Here is a 16,965-nt window from a genome sequence, read left to right on the forward strand (position 1 = left end):
CAAAAAGCGAATAGAGATGAGCGATTTGGCCGGCTCATTAAAGGGTGATAACTGTCACTATGATTAAGACGATTAGTAAAATAGCTCGTATCTCCAACTAAACGTGCTGTATCAGGACATAGATTGAGCTCATCTGCTGCAATGAATAATCCGACATTTATTAGAAGTTTAATTTCTATGTTGATCTGTCTTGTAGTCTTCTAGAAGGGCCAGGCCAAAGCGGAGGCAGAAATGAGGACACCTGTGGAAATGTCCTACAAGTGACGCAACGTGTTTGCTAAGGTACCGGCAATGATGAACTGCAGCTTCTGGTGTTGCCTACAAGTACCCTAAGCTATGCCAGCCATGCATGGATCGGAATTCATCCGGTTCAGCAGGGACCGGATACAATATGATCCATGTATGGCCAGGGAGAATGGTCCTACCAATGGACTTCTGTACAGACTGTCGGATTTTTTCCTCTTGATCAGCGCCACTGACTATAGCAGCACTAATCAGTGTATTCTGATGGTGGCGAAGTGTGCCTGCTGTCAGAATACAAGTGATACTCCCCCATCAAGTGTGTAGATGGGGGAAATATGGCCATTTTTTTTTTGTCAACCCAGGGCAGATCCGCCCTATGGGCTCACTATGCAAGCCGCTTGGGGCCCTGCAAAGCTGCGAAGGGCCCCCCAAATTACTAGAGGCCCCGCCTGGTGAGAAGTCATTTTCGCCCCCTCACCCCGCTTCTCAACTCGCTGGCTGCATGGGAGAAGAGGTAAGAAGTCACTCAGCACCCCCCGCTTCTCAATTTAATGTAAGATGTAATTTCCGACAGCAGAACACCCCCTCCCCCCACTTCAACTTTCTTTAATGTGACATGTCACTGTCGTCAGCGCCCCCCGCTTCTCATTTTTAATGTACCATGTAATTTTGCTTAGGGCCCCAGGGAGGTCAGGATCGGCACTGGGTCAACCCGCTGGTTAAATGAAAAAAAAAAAAGACGAAGCCCTGTGGGTTGCAGACCCAGGCCTTACATGTGGCCTTTATTCGGGATTTGTGACCTAACTGGATTAAATAAAAACTACTGTCAAAATAGTTTTTTTTCAGAGTCCCCCCCAGTAATGCACAATTTTGCGGCTCGATTTCAGGGAATGCCTGTGAAAACTTGAGGTCTATGGACCACAACTCGCATCAAAAGTTACACCAAAGTAGTATAAGGACTGCTTTGAAGAAGTGGGTACGACTTGAAGTCGCACAGATATGAATAGTACTCATTGGAAATCATGGGGTACAACTTGTCATGCCATTTTGCAGTCCCAAGTCACAGGACAAGTCACACACGTGTTAAAGGGGGCCTAATATAGTTTTATTGTCTGTTGACAGTCAGTAGATCTGCTATTTTTCCACTTCCTTTAGGCTAGGTTCACCACATGCAAATCCCCCCCCCCCCCCCCCTTTTTTACTCAAATTTCCAAAGCAGCAGATTAGCGGTTCTGCTGCATTTTAGATACGGTTCAGATGAACATTTTTGGACCCGGCGGACACCATTAAATATTCCCCCCCCCCCCCTTCACCTAAACACTTACCTGAGCCTGTCCGCAAACCCGAACTGTGGCAGCCCAGTCTTCTCTCTTTTCCTCTTCTCACAGGGACTTGGGCAGCAGCGGGAGTAATTGGCTCCTGCTGCTGTCAATCAAATGATGTGAGGAGGGAGTGGGGACGAGGGTTAATGGACACATGCAGTGTGGCTCGGGAGCATACGGTTTTGCCTCCTCCCCCCAAAAAAAATTGCCACCAGCCGCCACTGTCCTGAAGTGTGTTGGATGCTGAACTTATCAGTAAGCTTAGCTTGTTAGGAGAGTGAAGACTGGTGGTACAATTATTTGCAAGGAGACCTTTTTAAAATGTTTAAAATTAGCGACCAATTCACTTTACAATATAACATCCTATACATACAGTACAGGTAGGTTATGCATTTAAACTGTTGTCAGAAACAGAGTAATAATAATAAAAAGAAAAATCTTTATTTAATTTATTGCTGTATAAGAAGTCTTACCTTCTCATCTGTGCTTTCTTCCTGGTCATTCAATTTTGAAGCTTTGGGACTCACGATGGACAGCAACTGAAAGAAAATGTACTGTTATTTAAACCGAAATGGGGCAAATAATTAAGCTCACAGTTATGACAAATACAGAGATGCTGATTTACTAAAGGCAAATAGACTTGCAAAGTGCAGTTGCTCCAGAGTTTAGCAAAAGACGTAAAGCTTCACTTTGCAAAGAACACCCAATCACATGCAAGGAACATTTAATAAAACAGCATTTTTGCTTGAACATGATTGGATGATTAAAGTCAGCAGCTTACTTTTAAAATAAGGACACTTACCTGTCCAGTTCGCCCGCAATGTCGACACCCAAAGCCGTTCTGTCCCTCGGCTGCTGCCGCCGCCATCTTGGGTTAGGGAATCAGAGAGTGAAGCCTTGCGGCTTCACTTCCTTGTTCCCTACTGAACATGCGCGAGTCACGCTGCACGATCTGAATGGTCCCTGCTGTCTTCTGGGACCTGTGCGTCTCCCAGAAGACAGCGGGGACGGAGGAGGCGCCGAACGTGGCGTAGATATTCGCAGAAACTGCGGCTATCTATGCCCAGAAGTGGAAGCAAAATACCTGTATTAGACAGGTATCTGCTCCCCCCTGAAAGGTGCCAAATGTGACACCGGAGGGGGGGAGGATTCCGAAAAGCAGAAGTTCAATTTTTGGGTGGAACTCCGCTTTAATGCAACCTATGCATTAAAGGGTCACTAAAGGCAGATTTTTTTTTTTTTAAATAACAAACATGTTATACTTACCTCCACTGTGCAGATCGTTTTGCACAGCGTGTCCCCTAACCCTGTCTTTTGGGGTCCCTCGGCGGCTGTCTCGGCTCCTCCTTGCAAAAGCTTTTTACCTTAATGCGAGCGAGCATGGTGGAAAGCTTTTGCGAGCACGCTCCCGTGATACAGCGGCGGGCATAGCCCCCGACTGTATCACTCAGACCCGCCCCCAGGCGCGCCGCGTAATCCGCTGTAATTGACAGCAGCACCAGCCAATGGCTGCGCTGCCATCAATCCGTCCAGCCTAGCCAATCAACAGGCAGGCTGGGAACCGAAGATGATCACATGGACGCGCGTGGGACTTTTGAGGGGTCAGGCAAGTAAAACGGGGGTTCGGGGGGGGGCGTTAGGTTTTTTCACCTTAATGCATAGGATGCATTAAGGTGAAAACATATTTACCTTTACAACCCCTTTAAGGTGAAAACACTTCTGACATTGATTTGTTTACACTCACCTCTCCCGGTTCTTCAGCTCCTGTGACCCGATCGCGGGACACCATCGTCGATCGGGTCTGCTGGTCCCACAGGTGCGGTCACGGAGCTTCGGACCGGGTCCCGAGCGGCGTGCTCGCGACCCACAGCTGGGCTCTTAAAGGGGACGTATATATACACACGTCGATGTGCCCAGCCGTGCCATTTTACCGACGTATATAGTCGCGTGGCGGTCCTTAAGTGGTTAAGCTGCTCCAAAACCCCAACTACTACTACAAAACCCCTACTACTTCCATTATGCGTTCATTTTTTTATATTTTGTAATTAGTAGAGGTTTATTGTTTATTTATGTCCAAAAATCCCTATGAGAACATAATCTGACTATACATATTGTAACTTCGACTTTACATACCCGTGGGGCTGGAGACAAACTCTGAATGACGAAAACAACTGGATTTCCTGCATTTTTGATGGCGGTCACAGCTTCGTCATGATTGGCCTCCCTCAGATCTACTCCAGAGACCTGGAAATGATATCCAGACTTGTAAGACAAAAGGGGCTTAAAAAAGGTTAAAAACACAACTCAAAGAGACATTCATGACATAAAGTGAAGGAGACAAAAGATAGAAAATGTACAATCCATCAACATTTTTAAAGTGAACTTTACAAGTCGGCATGTATAAACACACTATGAGAAAACTCCATATGAGGCACACTCATTCGATTTTCGTATAGTGTGTACACAACGTTCCATATCCAATTCAGACTTTCCAAATGAAAATTCAGAAGGGACAAACATCCAAAATTTTTCTTGTACGTGAACAGAACTAAAGGTTTTGGTTTAATGTGTAATGTTTAATCTGAAAAACCTGATACAAAAGACTGGGCATGATCAGAAACAATAGAAAAAAAAAGCCTGTGTCGTATGAGAATTTTTGTACATTAGTTCCATCCTCCATTCCGACTTGCTGTGAAACGTCAGGGAAAACCGGACGATCGTTCGCCCGATTTTCTTGGGTATAAGGCTAAAAAAAAGTTTTGCCTTCTATCAATAAAAACCCATCCAGTCCAGTGACTTTACCTAGGCTGACATGATGCCTTTTATTTGTTTCCACCCCTCTGCCAATCCCTCCACTGGCTTCCATCCAGTGTCCTCCACCACTCTCTGCCAATACTTCCGCTGGCTTTAATTCAGTCTCCTCCACCGCTCTCTGCCAATCCCTCCGCTGGCTTCTATTTAGTGTCCTCCACCACTCTCTGCCAATCCCTCCACTGGCTTCCAATTTAGTGTCCTCCACTCTCTCTGCCAATCCCTCCACTGGCTTCCAATTTAGTGTCCTCCACCCTCTCTGCCAATCCCTCCACTGGCTTCCAATTTAGTGTCCTCCACCCTCTCTGCCAATCCCTCCACTGGCTTCCATTCAGTGTCCTCCACCACTCTCTGCCAATCCCTCTCCACTCCATCACCTTCATGCCAATACCGCCTCTGGCGCCCATTTAGTGTCATCCACCCCTTTGTGCCAATCCTTCCACTGGCTTCTATTTTGTGTCCTCCACCACTCCCTCCACTGGCTTCTATTTAGTGTCCTCCACCACTCTCTACCAATCCCTCCACTGGCTTCTATTTAGTGTCCTCCACCACTCTCTACCAATCCCTCCACTGGCTTCTATTTAGTGTCCTCCACCACTCTCTGCCAATCCCTCCACTGGCTTCCATTCAGTGTCCTCCACCACACTCTGCCAATCCTTCCACTGACTTCCATTTAGTGTCCTCCACCCTTTCTGCCAATCCCTCCACTGGCTTCCATTCAGTGTCCTCCACCACACTCTGCCAATCCTTCCACTGGCTTCCATTTAGTGTCCTCCACCCTCTCTGCCAATCCCTCCACTGGCTTCCATTTAGTTCCCACCATCACTTTCTGCCAATACTGCCACTGGCGCCCATTTAGTGTCCTCCATCCCTTAGTGCCAATCCTTCCACTGGCTTCTATTTAGTGTCCTCCACCACTCTCTACCAATCCCCCCACTGGCTTCTATTTAGTGTCCTCCACCACTCTCTACCAATCCCTCCACTGGCTTCTATTTAGTGTCCTCCACCACTCTCTACCAGTCCCTCCACTGGCTTTTATTTAGTGTCCTCCACCACTCTCTACCAATCCCTCCACTGGCTTCTATTTAGTGTCCTCCACCACTCTCTGCCAACCCCTCCACTGGCTTCCATTCAGTGTCCTCCACCACACTCTGCCAATCCTTCCACTGGCTTCCATTTAGTGTCCTCCACCCTCTCTGCCAATCCCTCCACTGGCTTCCATTCAGTGTCCTCCACCACACTCTGCCAATCCTTCCACTGGCTTCTATTTAGTGTCCTCCACCCTCTCTGCCAATCCCTCCACTGGCTTCCATTCAGTGTCCTCCACCACACTCTGCCAATTCTTCCACTGGCTTCTATTTAGTGTCCTCCACCCTCTCTGCCAATCCCTCCACTGGCTTCCATTCAGTGTACTCCACCACTCTGCCAATCCCTCCACTGGCTTCCAGTTAGTTCCCACTATCACTTTCTGCCAATACTGCCACTGGCGCCCATTTAGTGTTCTCCATCCCTTTGTGCCAATCCTTCCACTGGCTTCCATTTAGTGTCCTCCACCACTCTCTACCAATCCCCCCACTGGCTTCTATTTTGTGTCCTCCACCACTCTCTACCAATACTTCCACTGGCTTTCATTCAGTGTCTTCCATCCCTCTCTACCAAATCCCTCCACTGGCTTACATTCAGTGTCCTCCACCCCTACCCCTCTCTGCCAATCCTTCCACTGGCTTCCATTGTCCTTCCACTGGCTTCCATTGTCCTCCACCCCTCTCTGTCAATCCCTCCACTGGCTTCCATTTAGTGTTCTCCACCCCTTTCTGACAATCCTTCCACTGGCTTCCATTCAGTGTCCTCCACCCCTCTCTGTCAATCCCTCCACTGGCTTCCATTTAGTGTTCTCCACCCCTTTCTGACAATCCTTCCACTGGCTTCCATTCAGTGTCCTGCACCACTCTCTACTCACTTCCAATCGGTGTTCTCCACCCCTCTCTTCCAACCCCACTACTGGCTTCCATTTAGTGCCCCCCCCCCCTCTCTGCCAACCCCTCGACTGGCTTCCATTTAAATGTCCTCCACCCCTCTCTGCCAATCCTTTCCTAGATTCCATTTAGTGACCTCCGACACTCTCTGCTAATCCTTCCACTGGCCTCCATTCAGTGTCCTCCATCCCTCTCTACCAATCCCTTAACTGTCCTCTATTCAGGGATGATCAGACTGTAACTTTGTAGCAAGTCACAAATAAAAGGTTGCATGCACTGCGTTAGACATTTGTAGACACTGCTAAGAAATTCACCAGCAGTAGGATTTACAAAATTGTGCCCTTGCTTAGCGGTCATCTCAGTTCAGGAGCAAGATGGTGAATATGGATGATGCCTAAATAAAGATGGTGCCAAGATGAAAAGCATATGAAGGCAAGTGCCTGGAAATGTTACACTTAAAAGGATTACCTAGTATTCATGTACTTATAAAAAATATATGCTAGATCCACTATAGTGCGTTCAGGTTTTAGAGCCCCAGTATGTTTTGCACTTGCCTCTAGAATTTTATCTCCAGTCTTTAGAGCTTTGGTTCTCCCAGCAGGGCTGTCCTCCAAGACTTGCTTGATGAAAATTCCCTTTAGCTCCTCTCCATTCTTCAAGCGTTTGATGATGGTTTGCCCTCCCACAATGCTAATTCCCAAGGAAACTTGAGGTTCTCTCCAAATCTCAACACTAGAAGTGGACCAAAAAATACATGAAAAAGGTGATTTACAGTATTGTGAGGGTCTGGAGGAAATCGCAGAGCAATATGTGCCAATATGTAGGTATATACTTACACACGCGGGGCCCCCCAGTGGCTAAATGTTGGGGTTTCCTCTCCTTCCCCTTCTTCCCGCTCAGGTAGTTCACTAAAATAAAATAAAAATTAAAGATTTTAGGGTGTTTAGGCTATGATGACTAAATAGCAATGAAATTCTGCCTTCAGACCATAGATTCTTGCCATAGATTTATATTTAGATACATTTTTAAACAACCATATTGTCCTTTAGGCTCTGTTCACATATATGTAAATTAGATGCGTTTTGAACCACATCTGATTTTAATGACTAGTGAACCGGCAGCCTTTTCTATGGAGCTGGGTCATATAGAGCATATGCGGTGCAATTTAAAAAAGGTTCTGAGCATTGCGGTGCGGTTTAGATGCGAATTCCAGGCTTATTGCTTTCTATGGGGACACATCTGAATCACACATCTGGTCAGTTTTGAACACGAATCCGATCTAAAAAATAAAAAAAAACAGCTTGGGGGTCCCCCCTCCCAATCCAAACCTGACCATTTTGGGGCCCCATGGTAAAAAAAAAGTGCGTAAAAAAATCCATACCAGACCCTTGTCCGAGCATGCAGGAAATATGTGTGTGTGCGCGTGCGTGCGTGTGTGTGTGGGGTGGGGGTGTTTGACAAGCAAGCATCACCCCCCGCTCCAAAGCACCTTCCCTGGCCACTGGTTGCAGGGGACTTATTATAAATCTAGAAGCCCCTTTAACAAGAGGGCCCCCAGATCCTACCCCCAATATGTGAAAGAGCATGGGGTACATTGTACCTCTACTCATTCACCCAAAAAAAGTAAAAAATAGCAAAGGCAGTTTTTGATAAATCCTTTATTAAAAAGGAAATGTAAAAAATGTCCCACCGATGTAAAACCATCATAAATCACAATGCCCGCCACCACCGCCAACATGAAAAAGCTCTGCTTGCGCCGAAGGCTCCCACCACCTTAAATAGCCAAGAGGCGTCATCACCTGGTGGCACCGCCCCCCTTGTGACATCACTGACCCAGTATGCACCGGCCTAGGACGTCACAAGCGTGCACTGCCACCAGGTCACTGGCCCCGTCCCTTAGCTATTTTAGAAATGTTAGACAGCGGAGCAGTGGCAGTGGGAGTCATGATTGACTATGGACTTGACACCAGGGGACATTTTTTTTTTAAATAAAAGGAATTGTCAAAAACTTGCTGTTTTTATTTCTTTTTGTCTTTTTTCTTTTTTGGTGAATGAGTACAATGTACCCAATACTCCTTCACATTGCGGGGGGGGGGGATCTGGGGGCCTCCAAGTTTCTGATAAGTCCCCTGCCCGCAGACCCTCACAACCACCGTCCAGGGCTGTGGGGAAGAGGCCCTTGTCCCCATCATCAACATAGGGACAATGTGCTTTGAGGTGGAAAAGAGGGCCCTACCCCTGCCCCAAAACACGCCCTCATGTCGAGGGCATGTGACCTGTTTTGGTTCAGGAGGGGGCTGCATACTTGGATGAGGATCTAGTAGGGGTTTTGGGGGAGGTCCCCACACCAATTTGTTTCCATTTTAGCATGAGGGGTTCCTTCAAAAATCCATACTAGACCTAAGGCCTGCTCCTTAACAAGCAGCCAATGTTAAATACGTCGGTGGCTATCAGCTCCGAAAATTTTCAACAGACTGTCCAAGCATAAAGCAGAGCTGATCTGTACAGCCAGACTGCTTGTGAGATCACACATTTTGAAGAAGCATAGCATGAAGCAACCCCTGTGTCTCGCTGTGCCTGTGTGGGTTTGCTGCGGGTACTCCGGTTTCCTCCCACACTCCAAAGACATGCTGGTATGTTAATCCTGTCTAAATTGGCCCCTGTATGCGTGTGCAGGGCTGGTACAAAGATTTTTTGACATCCTAGGCGAAACCTCATAATTCCGCCCCCTGGCTCCACCCCCTTTGCCCTGCCCATGTATACTCCACCTTTTTAATTTGGCACCCAGCCAATGAGGCCTCCCCAACGCCCAAGCCAATGCGGCCTCCCCAGCGTCCATCAATGAATGTTTGAAGGCAAATAGAAAAAAAGAGTCACCACTCAAGGCAGAAGATGTAACCAATGAACCTCCTCACCAGATCCAAAGCCACAGGTGCTGGCAATGCATATAACAATGCAAAATGAAGGGAAATACTTGGACAGCCGCACTCCAAAAAATGTTTGTTTCTTTTATTGTAAAGGTAAAATCACAAGATACATGCCACAGCAAAACCAGGTGAAACGCGTCAGCTTGTACCTGGTTTTGCTGTGGCATGTATCTTGTGATTTTACCTTTACAATAAAAGAAACAAATTTTTTTTTTGGAGTGCGGCTGTCCAAGTATTTCCCTTCATTTTGCAATGAATGTTTGCTTGCTTCCATTCATTCGGGAGTCGGGACACAGACACAGGCCTCTGACACTAAGTGCGAACGGAGCGGAGGCTGCCTGCTGATGCTGAGACCTAGTTGCTTGCTGCAAGAGAAGAGAAGCAGTTGCCGGACACCCTAGGCAGCAGTGCACCCTAGGCGGCTGCCTAGTTTGCTTAGTGGAAGCACTGGCCGTGTGTGTGTGTGTGTGTGTATATGTATATGTATATGTGTGTGTGTGTATGTGTGTGTATGTATGTGTGTGTGTGTGTGTGTGTGTGTGTATGTATGTATGTATGTATGTATGTATGTATGTGAGTTAGTGACCTTAGAGGGCAGGGCTGGACTGGGACAAAAATTTGGCCCTGGACTTCATCCAGACTGGCCCACTTTGACAGGTCTCTCCCATGACAACCGGACAACTCCCGTCCCCCCCCCCCCCTCCCCCCGGCCACCCAAGCCCCCTCTCCCCCTTCACTAGCCATTAGACGTTCTACTTTATTAGAATAGTATGGTTGGTAATGGTACTCTTATAGGCAGTACCAGTGGGGAAGCTAGACATTATTTCACCCGGGGAAAATAATCAGTTCAGTGCCCCCCCCATGGGACAAGATTAAACAGAAGTGAGAAACTCCCAGGCCATAGCTGTTGAGTCAGCTGTCTGTCCCCTCCCCCATGCTCCTCTGTCGTCCCCCCTGTTTCTCGGCTCCCCCCAGGTGAACGCTGCGGGGAGGAAGAGGAGGTGAGCGCTGCGGAAAGGGAGAGACAGAGGAGCGGAGGGGGGCGGCGGTCCGCTGTCACTGAAGCCGGCCCACTGAGCCATCGGCCCACCGGGAAACTCCCTGTAGTCCCAATGGCCCGTCCATCCCTGTTAGAGGGCAGGGACTGGATGTCAATGTATAAAATATATGTAAAGCACTGCGTAAATTGAGAGCTCTATACAAGTACATGTAATGAACAAAAATAAATCAATACACCAAAACTATGTTCACACAAAAAAAATTAATAAAAATAAAAACTTGCATAAAATCGGATTTGTATCTGTCGGCAATATAAACACTTTTCTTTACCCAAACATATATCAGCCCATATGTCTACTTAATTTATTCAAATAAGGAGGAGAAAAAAAAAAGTTCAGTGCTGCCTTCCTGATTAAAACATATAACAAATAAAATAAAATTCTACCCCCGAGGACACGAGCCCATAAACCTTGATTGGCAAAGGACGTTAATGGAACCTCAGAATATTCTTTTTGAAGTCCAATTTATCATTCCATTACCGAGACAGAGGCAGCGAGCTCATTATATCGTAATAAAATTATATGCCTTCTGAAATGATGGTAACGAAAACACAATAATGTTTTATGTTCTATCCTTCCAAAAGCCAAATAGATCACATTTTGCAACCTTGCCGCTGCGCTGTCTTTCGGAGCCCTCCAATGGAACGGTGGCAGAAAAAAAAATCAGAGCGCTCGTCTGCAGATTGTAAAAAGCGAAACCCCTAGCTCCCATCTTTTTCTCTTTTAATTGAAAATACGGCGGGTTCATTTAAGCACCTCCCCCCATAAAAGGGTGCAATAAAAATATAAGAGCCTTAATAAAAGGAAATGACATTTTAGTCTTGTTTATAGATGTCGTCAACTGGGAGTATTTTACTAAGGCTCCATTCACATTAGCGCGTCTTCAAAGTCGCACAATTTCCAGTGCGACTTCGGAGCACGACTTTGATGCGACCTATGATTGTGAGCCCTCCGAAGTCACACTGGAGAGAGGGTTAGGGCCAGGACACCCTTTAGTAGATGCAATGTTAATTGTCAGACTCCGAGACTTCTATAGGTAGACAGTCATAAACTGCATGTGTAAACTATTTCACTTCTTCTACAAAAATATGAATATTTAAATATAAATATTTTATAAATAAGCCTGCATAATTAAGGCAGGCTGTATTCACACCTGAGCGTTTTAACCACTTAAGACCCGGACCTTTAGGCAGCTAAAGGACCCGGCCAGGTTTTGCGATTCGGCATTGCGTCGCTTTAACAGACGATTGCGCGGTTGTGCGACGTGGCTCCCAAACAAAATTGGCGTCCGTTTTTCCCCACAAATAGAGCTTTCTTTTGGTGGTATTTGATCACCTCTGCGGTTTTTATTTTTTGCGCTATAAACAAAAATAGTGCGACAATTTTGAAAAAAATGCAATATTTTTTACTTTTTGCTATAATAAATATCCCCCAAAAATATATAAAAACATTTTTTTTTTCCTCAGTTGCAGTGAAGGGGCCACCTGGAGCATCAAAGTTGTTGAGTGGGTGGGCTGTGGGGGCTCCCGAGAATTACATACATACCGAAGTTGTTGAGCGGGGGGTGGCGAAATTGCCGCGAACGGGGGATTGCCGCAAAATTGCGGAAGGGGGTTGCTGCGATTGCTGCGAAATTGCGGGAGGGGGTTGCTGCGATATGGCGGGAGGGGGTTACCGCGAGCGGGGGATTGCCCTCATTGCCCCAAAATTGCGGGAGGGGATTGCCGCCAACGGGGGGTTGCCACGATAGGGCCTGGGGCCCCCTATTGGGTGGGGCCCATGGGCTTGAGCCCAGTAAAGCCCAATGGTAAGTCCGGCCCTGGTGGTCACCCTATAGTAAACACCAAACCCAAAGTAAAAGGACAGTGGTTAGGTACACACAAGGTTTGGTACATACACAGACAGCCGGTTCACTGTATGATCCGCTGAGCTCGAAGTCACTCTGGACACCCTTTGCTTTGTAAGGTTCCTTTCTATGGCAATAGCATCTGGATCAAAAACGATCCCAGGTTCCTTGAGAGCAACAGAATCACCTGAAATACAAGATTAGTTAAATCAGAACTTCAGTCAAAAATTTACAAATTGAATGAACATATAAATTTAAAAAAAAATGTAATTTAACAGATTTTGCTGAAATATTTACCTGCAGACCAGAGCTGTAACCCTACACTCCAATACCTCTTTTCTGCCATTAGATGTCCTCAGTCTTCAAGGGAAAATGACATCCACCCTCATTCAACCCCCCTGTTCTCTGTCATAAACCCACCCTCAGGCCTATGACTGGACAGTGAAAGGAGAAGCAGCACATTGATAAGCTCATCTCTCCTGTGCGGTTTCTTCATTTTACATCGAGCCCTACTGCACAAGGACTAACACCAGGTCAGATTCAAGCACTGCCTACAATCCTTTAATGATGTCTTAATGATTACAGATGACATCTGACAGTAAACTGATCATTGCACACTGCAAACTAAAAAGAGAACAGATTTGAAGAAAAAAAAAAAACTAAAACTAACTAACTAACCAAAAGCTTTTCTAGAATTTCTGGATAGCAGAACCATTTAGACCTCCCAATATCCGCTCATAGGCTAGGCTCACACCAGTGTAGTTGCGATTTGATCCCATTTTCAGTGCGACTATATGGTGTGAATTAGTTAAATTTTTTGACACTACTGCTTTTTTTGGAAGGGAAATGAGACTGGATGTTGGTTAAGTAGCCTTTACACCCTGCAAAGGTCATGGACATGCATTTTTGGTGCGTCTCAATTGAAGTCTATGGGGCCAAAATCATGCTTCAAAATGGCACTGGAACATTTTCTAAAATTGTAAATGCAGATACAGAAGGGGTTGGAAAACCGTATCAATTATAGCAGATTTGTGGCATGCAAGACATACAAGAAGCCAAGGGATGACTCCACCCAGCAAGTTCCACCTACTTTCACAATGGGGCGCGTCTCAGGCGGGTTTTTTTTCCCGGTAAAAATGGCGCCTCTCCACCCCAGTGTGAAAGACGGAGTGATTTTACATGGGCGGTGCGCTTGCAGGACGAGAAAAAAGTCCTGCAAGCCGTATCTTTGCGGGAACGGTGAATTCACCGCTCCTAAGAACACCCCTGCCATTGAAATCAACCTGCAAGGCGCTTCAGCAGCGGCACCCGGCGGGCGCTTTTAACCCTTTGTTCGGGGGTTAAAAAAAGCGCTGCTAAAATGACGGTAAAACGCCGCTAAAACTAGCGGCGCTTTACCATCGATGCCCCCCCCCCCCCCGCCCCAGTGTGAAAGTGCCCTAAATATCATGTTCAGGTGGACTGGACTTCTATAAGGCCTCGTACACACGACCGAACATGTCCGCTGAAGCTGGTCCGCGGACCAGTTTCCGCAGACATGTCCGACCATGTGTAGGGCCTAGCGGACAGTTTTCCGGCCTAGCGGACAGGTTTCCAGCGGACAAAAGTTTCTTAGCATGCTAAGAAACTTGTCCGCTGGAAAGATGTCCGTCGGACATGTCCGATGGTTAGTACGACTCATCGGACATGTCTGCTGGTTAGGACGTATAACCAGCGGCCAGAAATCCCGCGCATGCGTCGAATTGATTCAACGCATGCATGGAAGCATTGCACTTCCGGGTTTGAGAACGTCGGTGTCGTCTACGTCACCGCGTTCTCTGTCCGCGGGGATTTTGGTCTGATGGTGTGTACACACACATCAGACCAAAATCTCCCAGCAGGCATGTCCGATGAAAACGGTCCGCAGACGGTTTTCATCGGACATGTCTGATCGTGTGTACAGGGCCTAACAATTTTGCTTCATTTTCTGAAGCCGAGAAGGATAATATGCAATTGAAATTGGCAAACCTTCCTCACAACAGAATCCCCTGTGCCCTAGTTTCCTCCAACAATTAAAACCTTTTGAAAAGTTGAAGGTTGTCACTGAAAGAAGTCCTTTTGTAAGTATATACCGTGCCTTGAAAAAGTATTCATACCCCTTGAAATTTTCCACATTTTGTCATGTTACAACCAAAAACGTAAATGGATTTTATTTGGATTTTATGTGATAGACCAACACAAAGTGGCACATAATTGTGATAAATGGTTTTCCAATTTTTTTTTTCCATAAATATCTGAAAAGTGTGGCGTGTGTTTGTATTCAGCCCCCTTTACTCTGATACCCCAAACTAAAATCTAGTCTAACCAATTGCCTTCAGAAGTCACCTAATTAGTCAATAGAGTCCACCTGTGAGTAATTTAATCTTAGTATAAATACAGCTGTTCTGTTAAGCCCTCAGAGGTTTGTTAGAGAACCTTCGTGAACAAACAGCACCATGAAGGCCAAGGAACACACCAGGCCAGTAGTGTAATTAGGTTTTGTGCTGCCCCTAGGCCTGACTAAACTCGTGCACCCCCTAATTTAAATATGACACACCCCTTCCTGTCAAGGCCACACCCATTTGTTTAAAACCCGCCCCCTTTTCGAGTGGGGACACTAGTTCTGAGGGCCGGGGGGGGGGGGGGGGGGCAATGTATTCCCTTAATTTCCTCTTATTTCCTGTTTGGCTATGGGGCAGGAAGTGAAGGGAAATCTCTGCAATGGGACAGGGATGGTAAAAAATAAACTGACTCTTTCATGAGTTATTTACAAGTTTCTCTTATTTACAGCCATTGACATGTCGCCGAGGTTAACAAGTGCGGAGCGGATAGAAATTGTTTTGATGTCTGGTGACCGCAGTAACCGGGTCATTGCAGCAGATTTCAATGCAAGACAGCCTACAAGACCACCCATCTCCCATGCTACAGTTAGCAAACTGCTTGCTAAGTTTCGTGAAACTGGTCCAGTGTTGGATTTGCCAAAATGTGGACGCATGAAATCTGTCACTAATGAAGAAACATCAGTGGCTGTCCTAGCTTCATTCAGCAAGAGCCCACAGCGTAGCGCTCGCCGCATGTCACTGGAGAGCACATTGAACACATTTTATAAGTGGTCAGAAACTTGTAAATAACTCATGAAAGAATAAAGTTATGTTAAAACCAAGCACACCATTGTTTTTCTTGTGAAATTCCCCAAAAGTTTGATGTGTCACATGACCCTCTTCCTATTGAAAAAACAAAAGTTGGATTCAAAATGGCCGACTTAAAAATGGCCGCCATGGTCACCACCCATCTTGAAAAGTTTCCCCCCTCACATATACTAATGAGCCACAAACCGGAAGTTAATATCACCAACCATTCCCATTTTATTAAGGTGTATCCATATAAATGGCCCACTATATATATATATATATATATATATATATATATATATATATATATATATATATATATATATATATATATAGCAAAGCAAATTGGAGTTGCATTTTTAACTGCAGTATGACAATTATATTCCAAATATTAAGAGACAAACAGTTTTGTCTATCTTTAAAAAGCTAAAGCTTGTACAATGGTTTTATTATGATATATGCTTAGAAATTTATATATCCTAAATTTAAAGCGGAGGTTCCGCCGATTTTTTTTTAAATAGTCAGCAGCTACAAATACGGCAGCTGCTGACTTTTAAAAAATGGACACTTACCTGTCCAGCGCGCCCGCGATGTCAGCAGCCGAGGCTGAGCAATTGCTCGGTCCTCGGCCTCGGCTGCTAACGCCGCCATCCTCGGTGAGGGAATCAGGAAGTGAAGCATGCGCATGCACAAGGATCGCGGCGCGCCGTCACTGGTCCCCGCTCTCTCCTGGGAACAGTGTTTCCCAGAAGACAGCGGGGGGAATGACGTCACAGGCTGGATTCCCCGTGGGGATCAGACCCGGAAGTGGTGCAAATACCTGTCTCAGACAGGTATCTGCACCCCCTCCCCCCTGAAAGGTGCCAAATGTGTCACCGGAGGGGGGGAGGGATCCAAAAAGCGGAGGTTCACTTTTTGTGTGAACCTCTGCTTTAACATAGGTCTTGATTGGATTATAAAGATGTGCACAATATCACATTGTGTCTGTGCATGTTTAAAGTGCAAGAAGAAGGTATGTTTGTTTTGAGAAAGCATCACATCATAGTGTTAAGGTAAACATTTGTTTACACAAGTCCATGAAAAGTATCATTCAAGTATTAAAATGTGGTAATTTGTTATAGCGCTTGTATAAAAAAAAAAAAAAAATAGGATTTTTGTACTCACCGTAAAATCCATTTCTCTTCCGTTCATAGACGGACACAGCCTTCTTTGACATTGGGGTTATGCTTCTTCCTACCAGGAACTCTCCTGGTAGGAAGAAGCACAACCCTAATGTAAAAGAAGGCTGTGTCCGTCTATGAACGGAAGAGAAATGTGAATTATCTGAATCATTTATCTTTGATATGTAGAAGTATATCCATTTATTTGTATTATCACAAAATATACCCGATATTAATTAGCACTGTATTTTTAGTTAATAAATATATATTTTTGAGCATATCATTTGTATCACTTCAACATAGCACAGATAAACTAACTTGAATTTCTTGTTGATATTTATGGAAAAAAGGTAAATCTCCCAAAACAAAGATTTGCATAATTTCATAAATACAATACTGTTTTATCATTTCAGTATAAACATTTTGACAGGCCTAAAACCCAAACGCTATGTGTGGCGGAAAACACTGCACAT

General features: G+C 45.7%; 1 protein-coding gene across 6 annotated transcripts in view; it reads right to left on the reverse strand.

Moving 5' to 3' along the window:
- Nucleotides 1-16,965, reverse strand: part of PATJ (PATJ crumbs cell polarity complex component) — a 328,942-nt gene that overhangs the window by 178,194 nt on the left and 133,783 nt on the right. For all 6 annotated transcript variants that reach the window (XM_040360804.1, XM_040360805.1, XM_040360807.1 and 3 more), the window contains 5 exons: nucleotides 12,235-12,370; nucleotides 7,189-7,260; nucleotides 6,907-7,084; nucleotides 3,699-3,809; nucleotides 2,039-2,104 (listed from right to left, as the gene is read on the reverse strand). In XM_040360804.1, coding sequence (XP_040216738.1) covers nucleotides 2,039-2,104; nucleotides 3,699-3,809; nucleotides 6,907-7,084; nucleotides 7,189-7,260; nucleotides 12,235-12,370 — 563 coding nt within the window. The remainder of the gene's footprint in view (nucleotides 1-2,038; nucleotides 2,105-3,698; nucleotides 3,810-6,906; nucleotides 7,085-7,188; nucleotides 7,261-12,234; nucleotides 12,371-16,965) is intronic.

The sequence above is a fragment of the Rana temporaria genome, chromosome 7, assembly GCF_905171775.1.
Source record: "Rana temporaria chromosome 7, aRanTem1.1, whole genome shotgun sequence".
Classification (NCBI taxonomy): domain Eukaryota; kingdom Metazoa; phylum Chordata; class Amphibia; order Anura; family Ranidae; genus Rana; species Rana temporaria.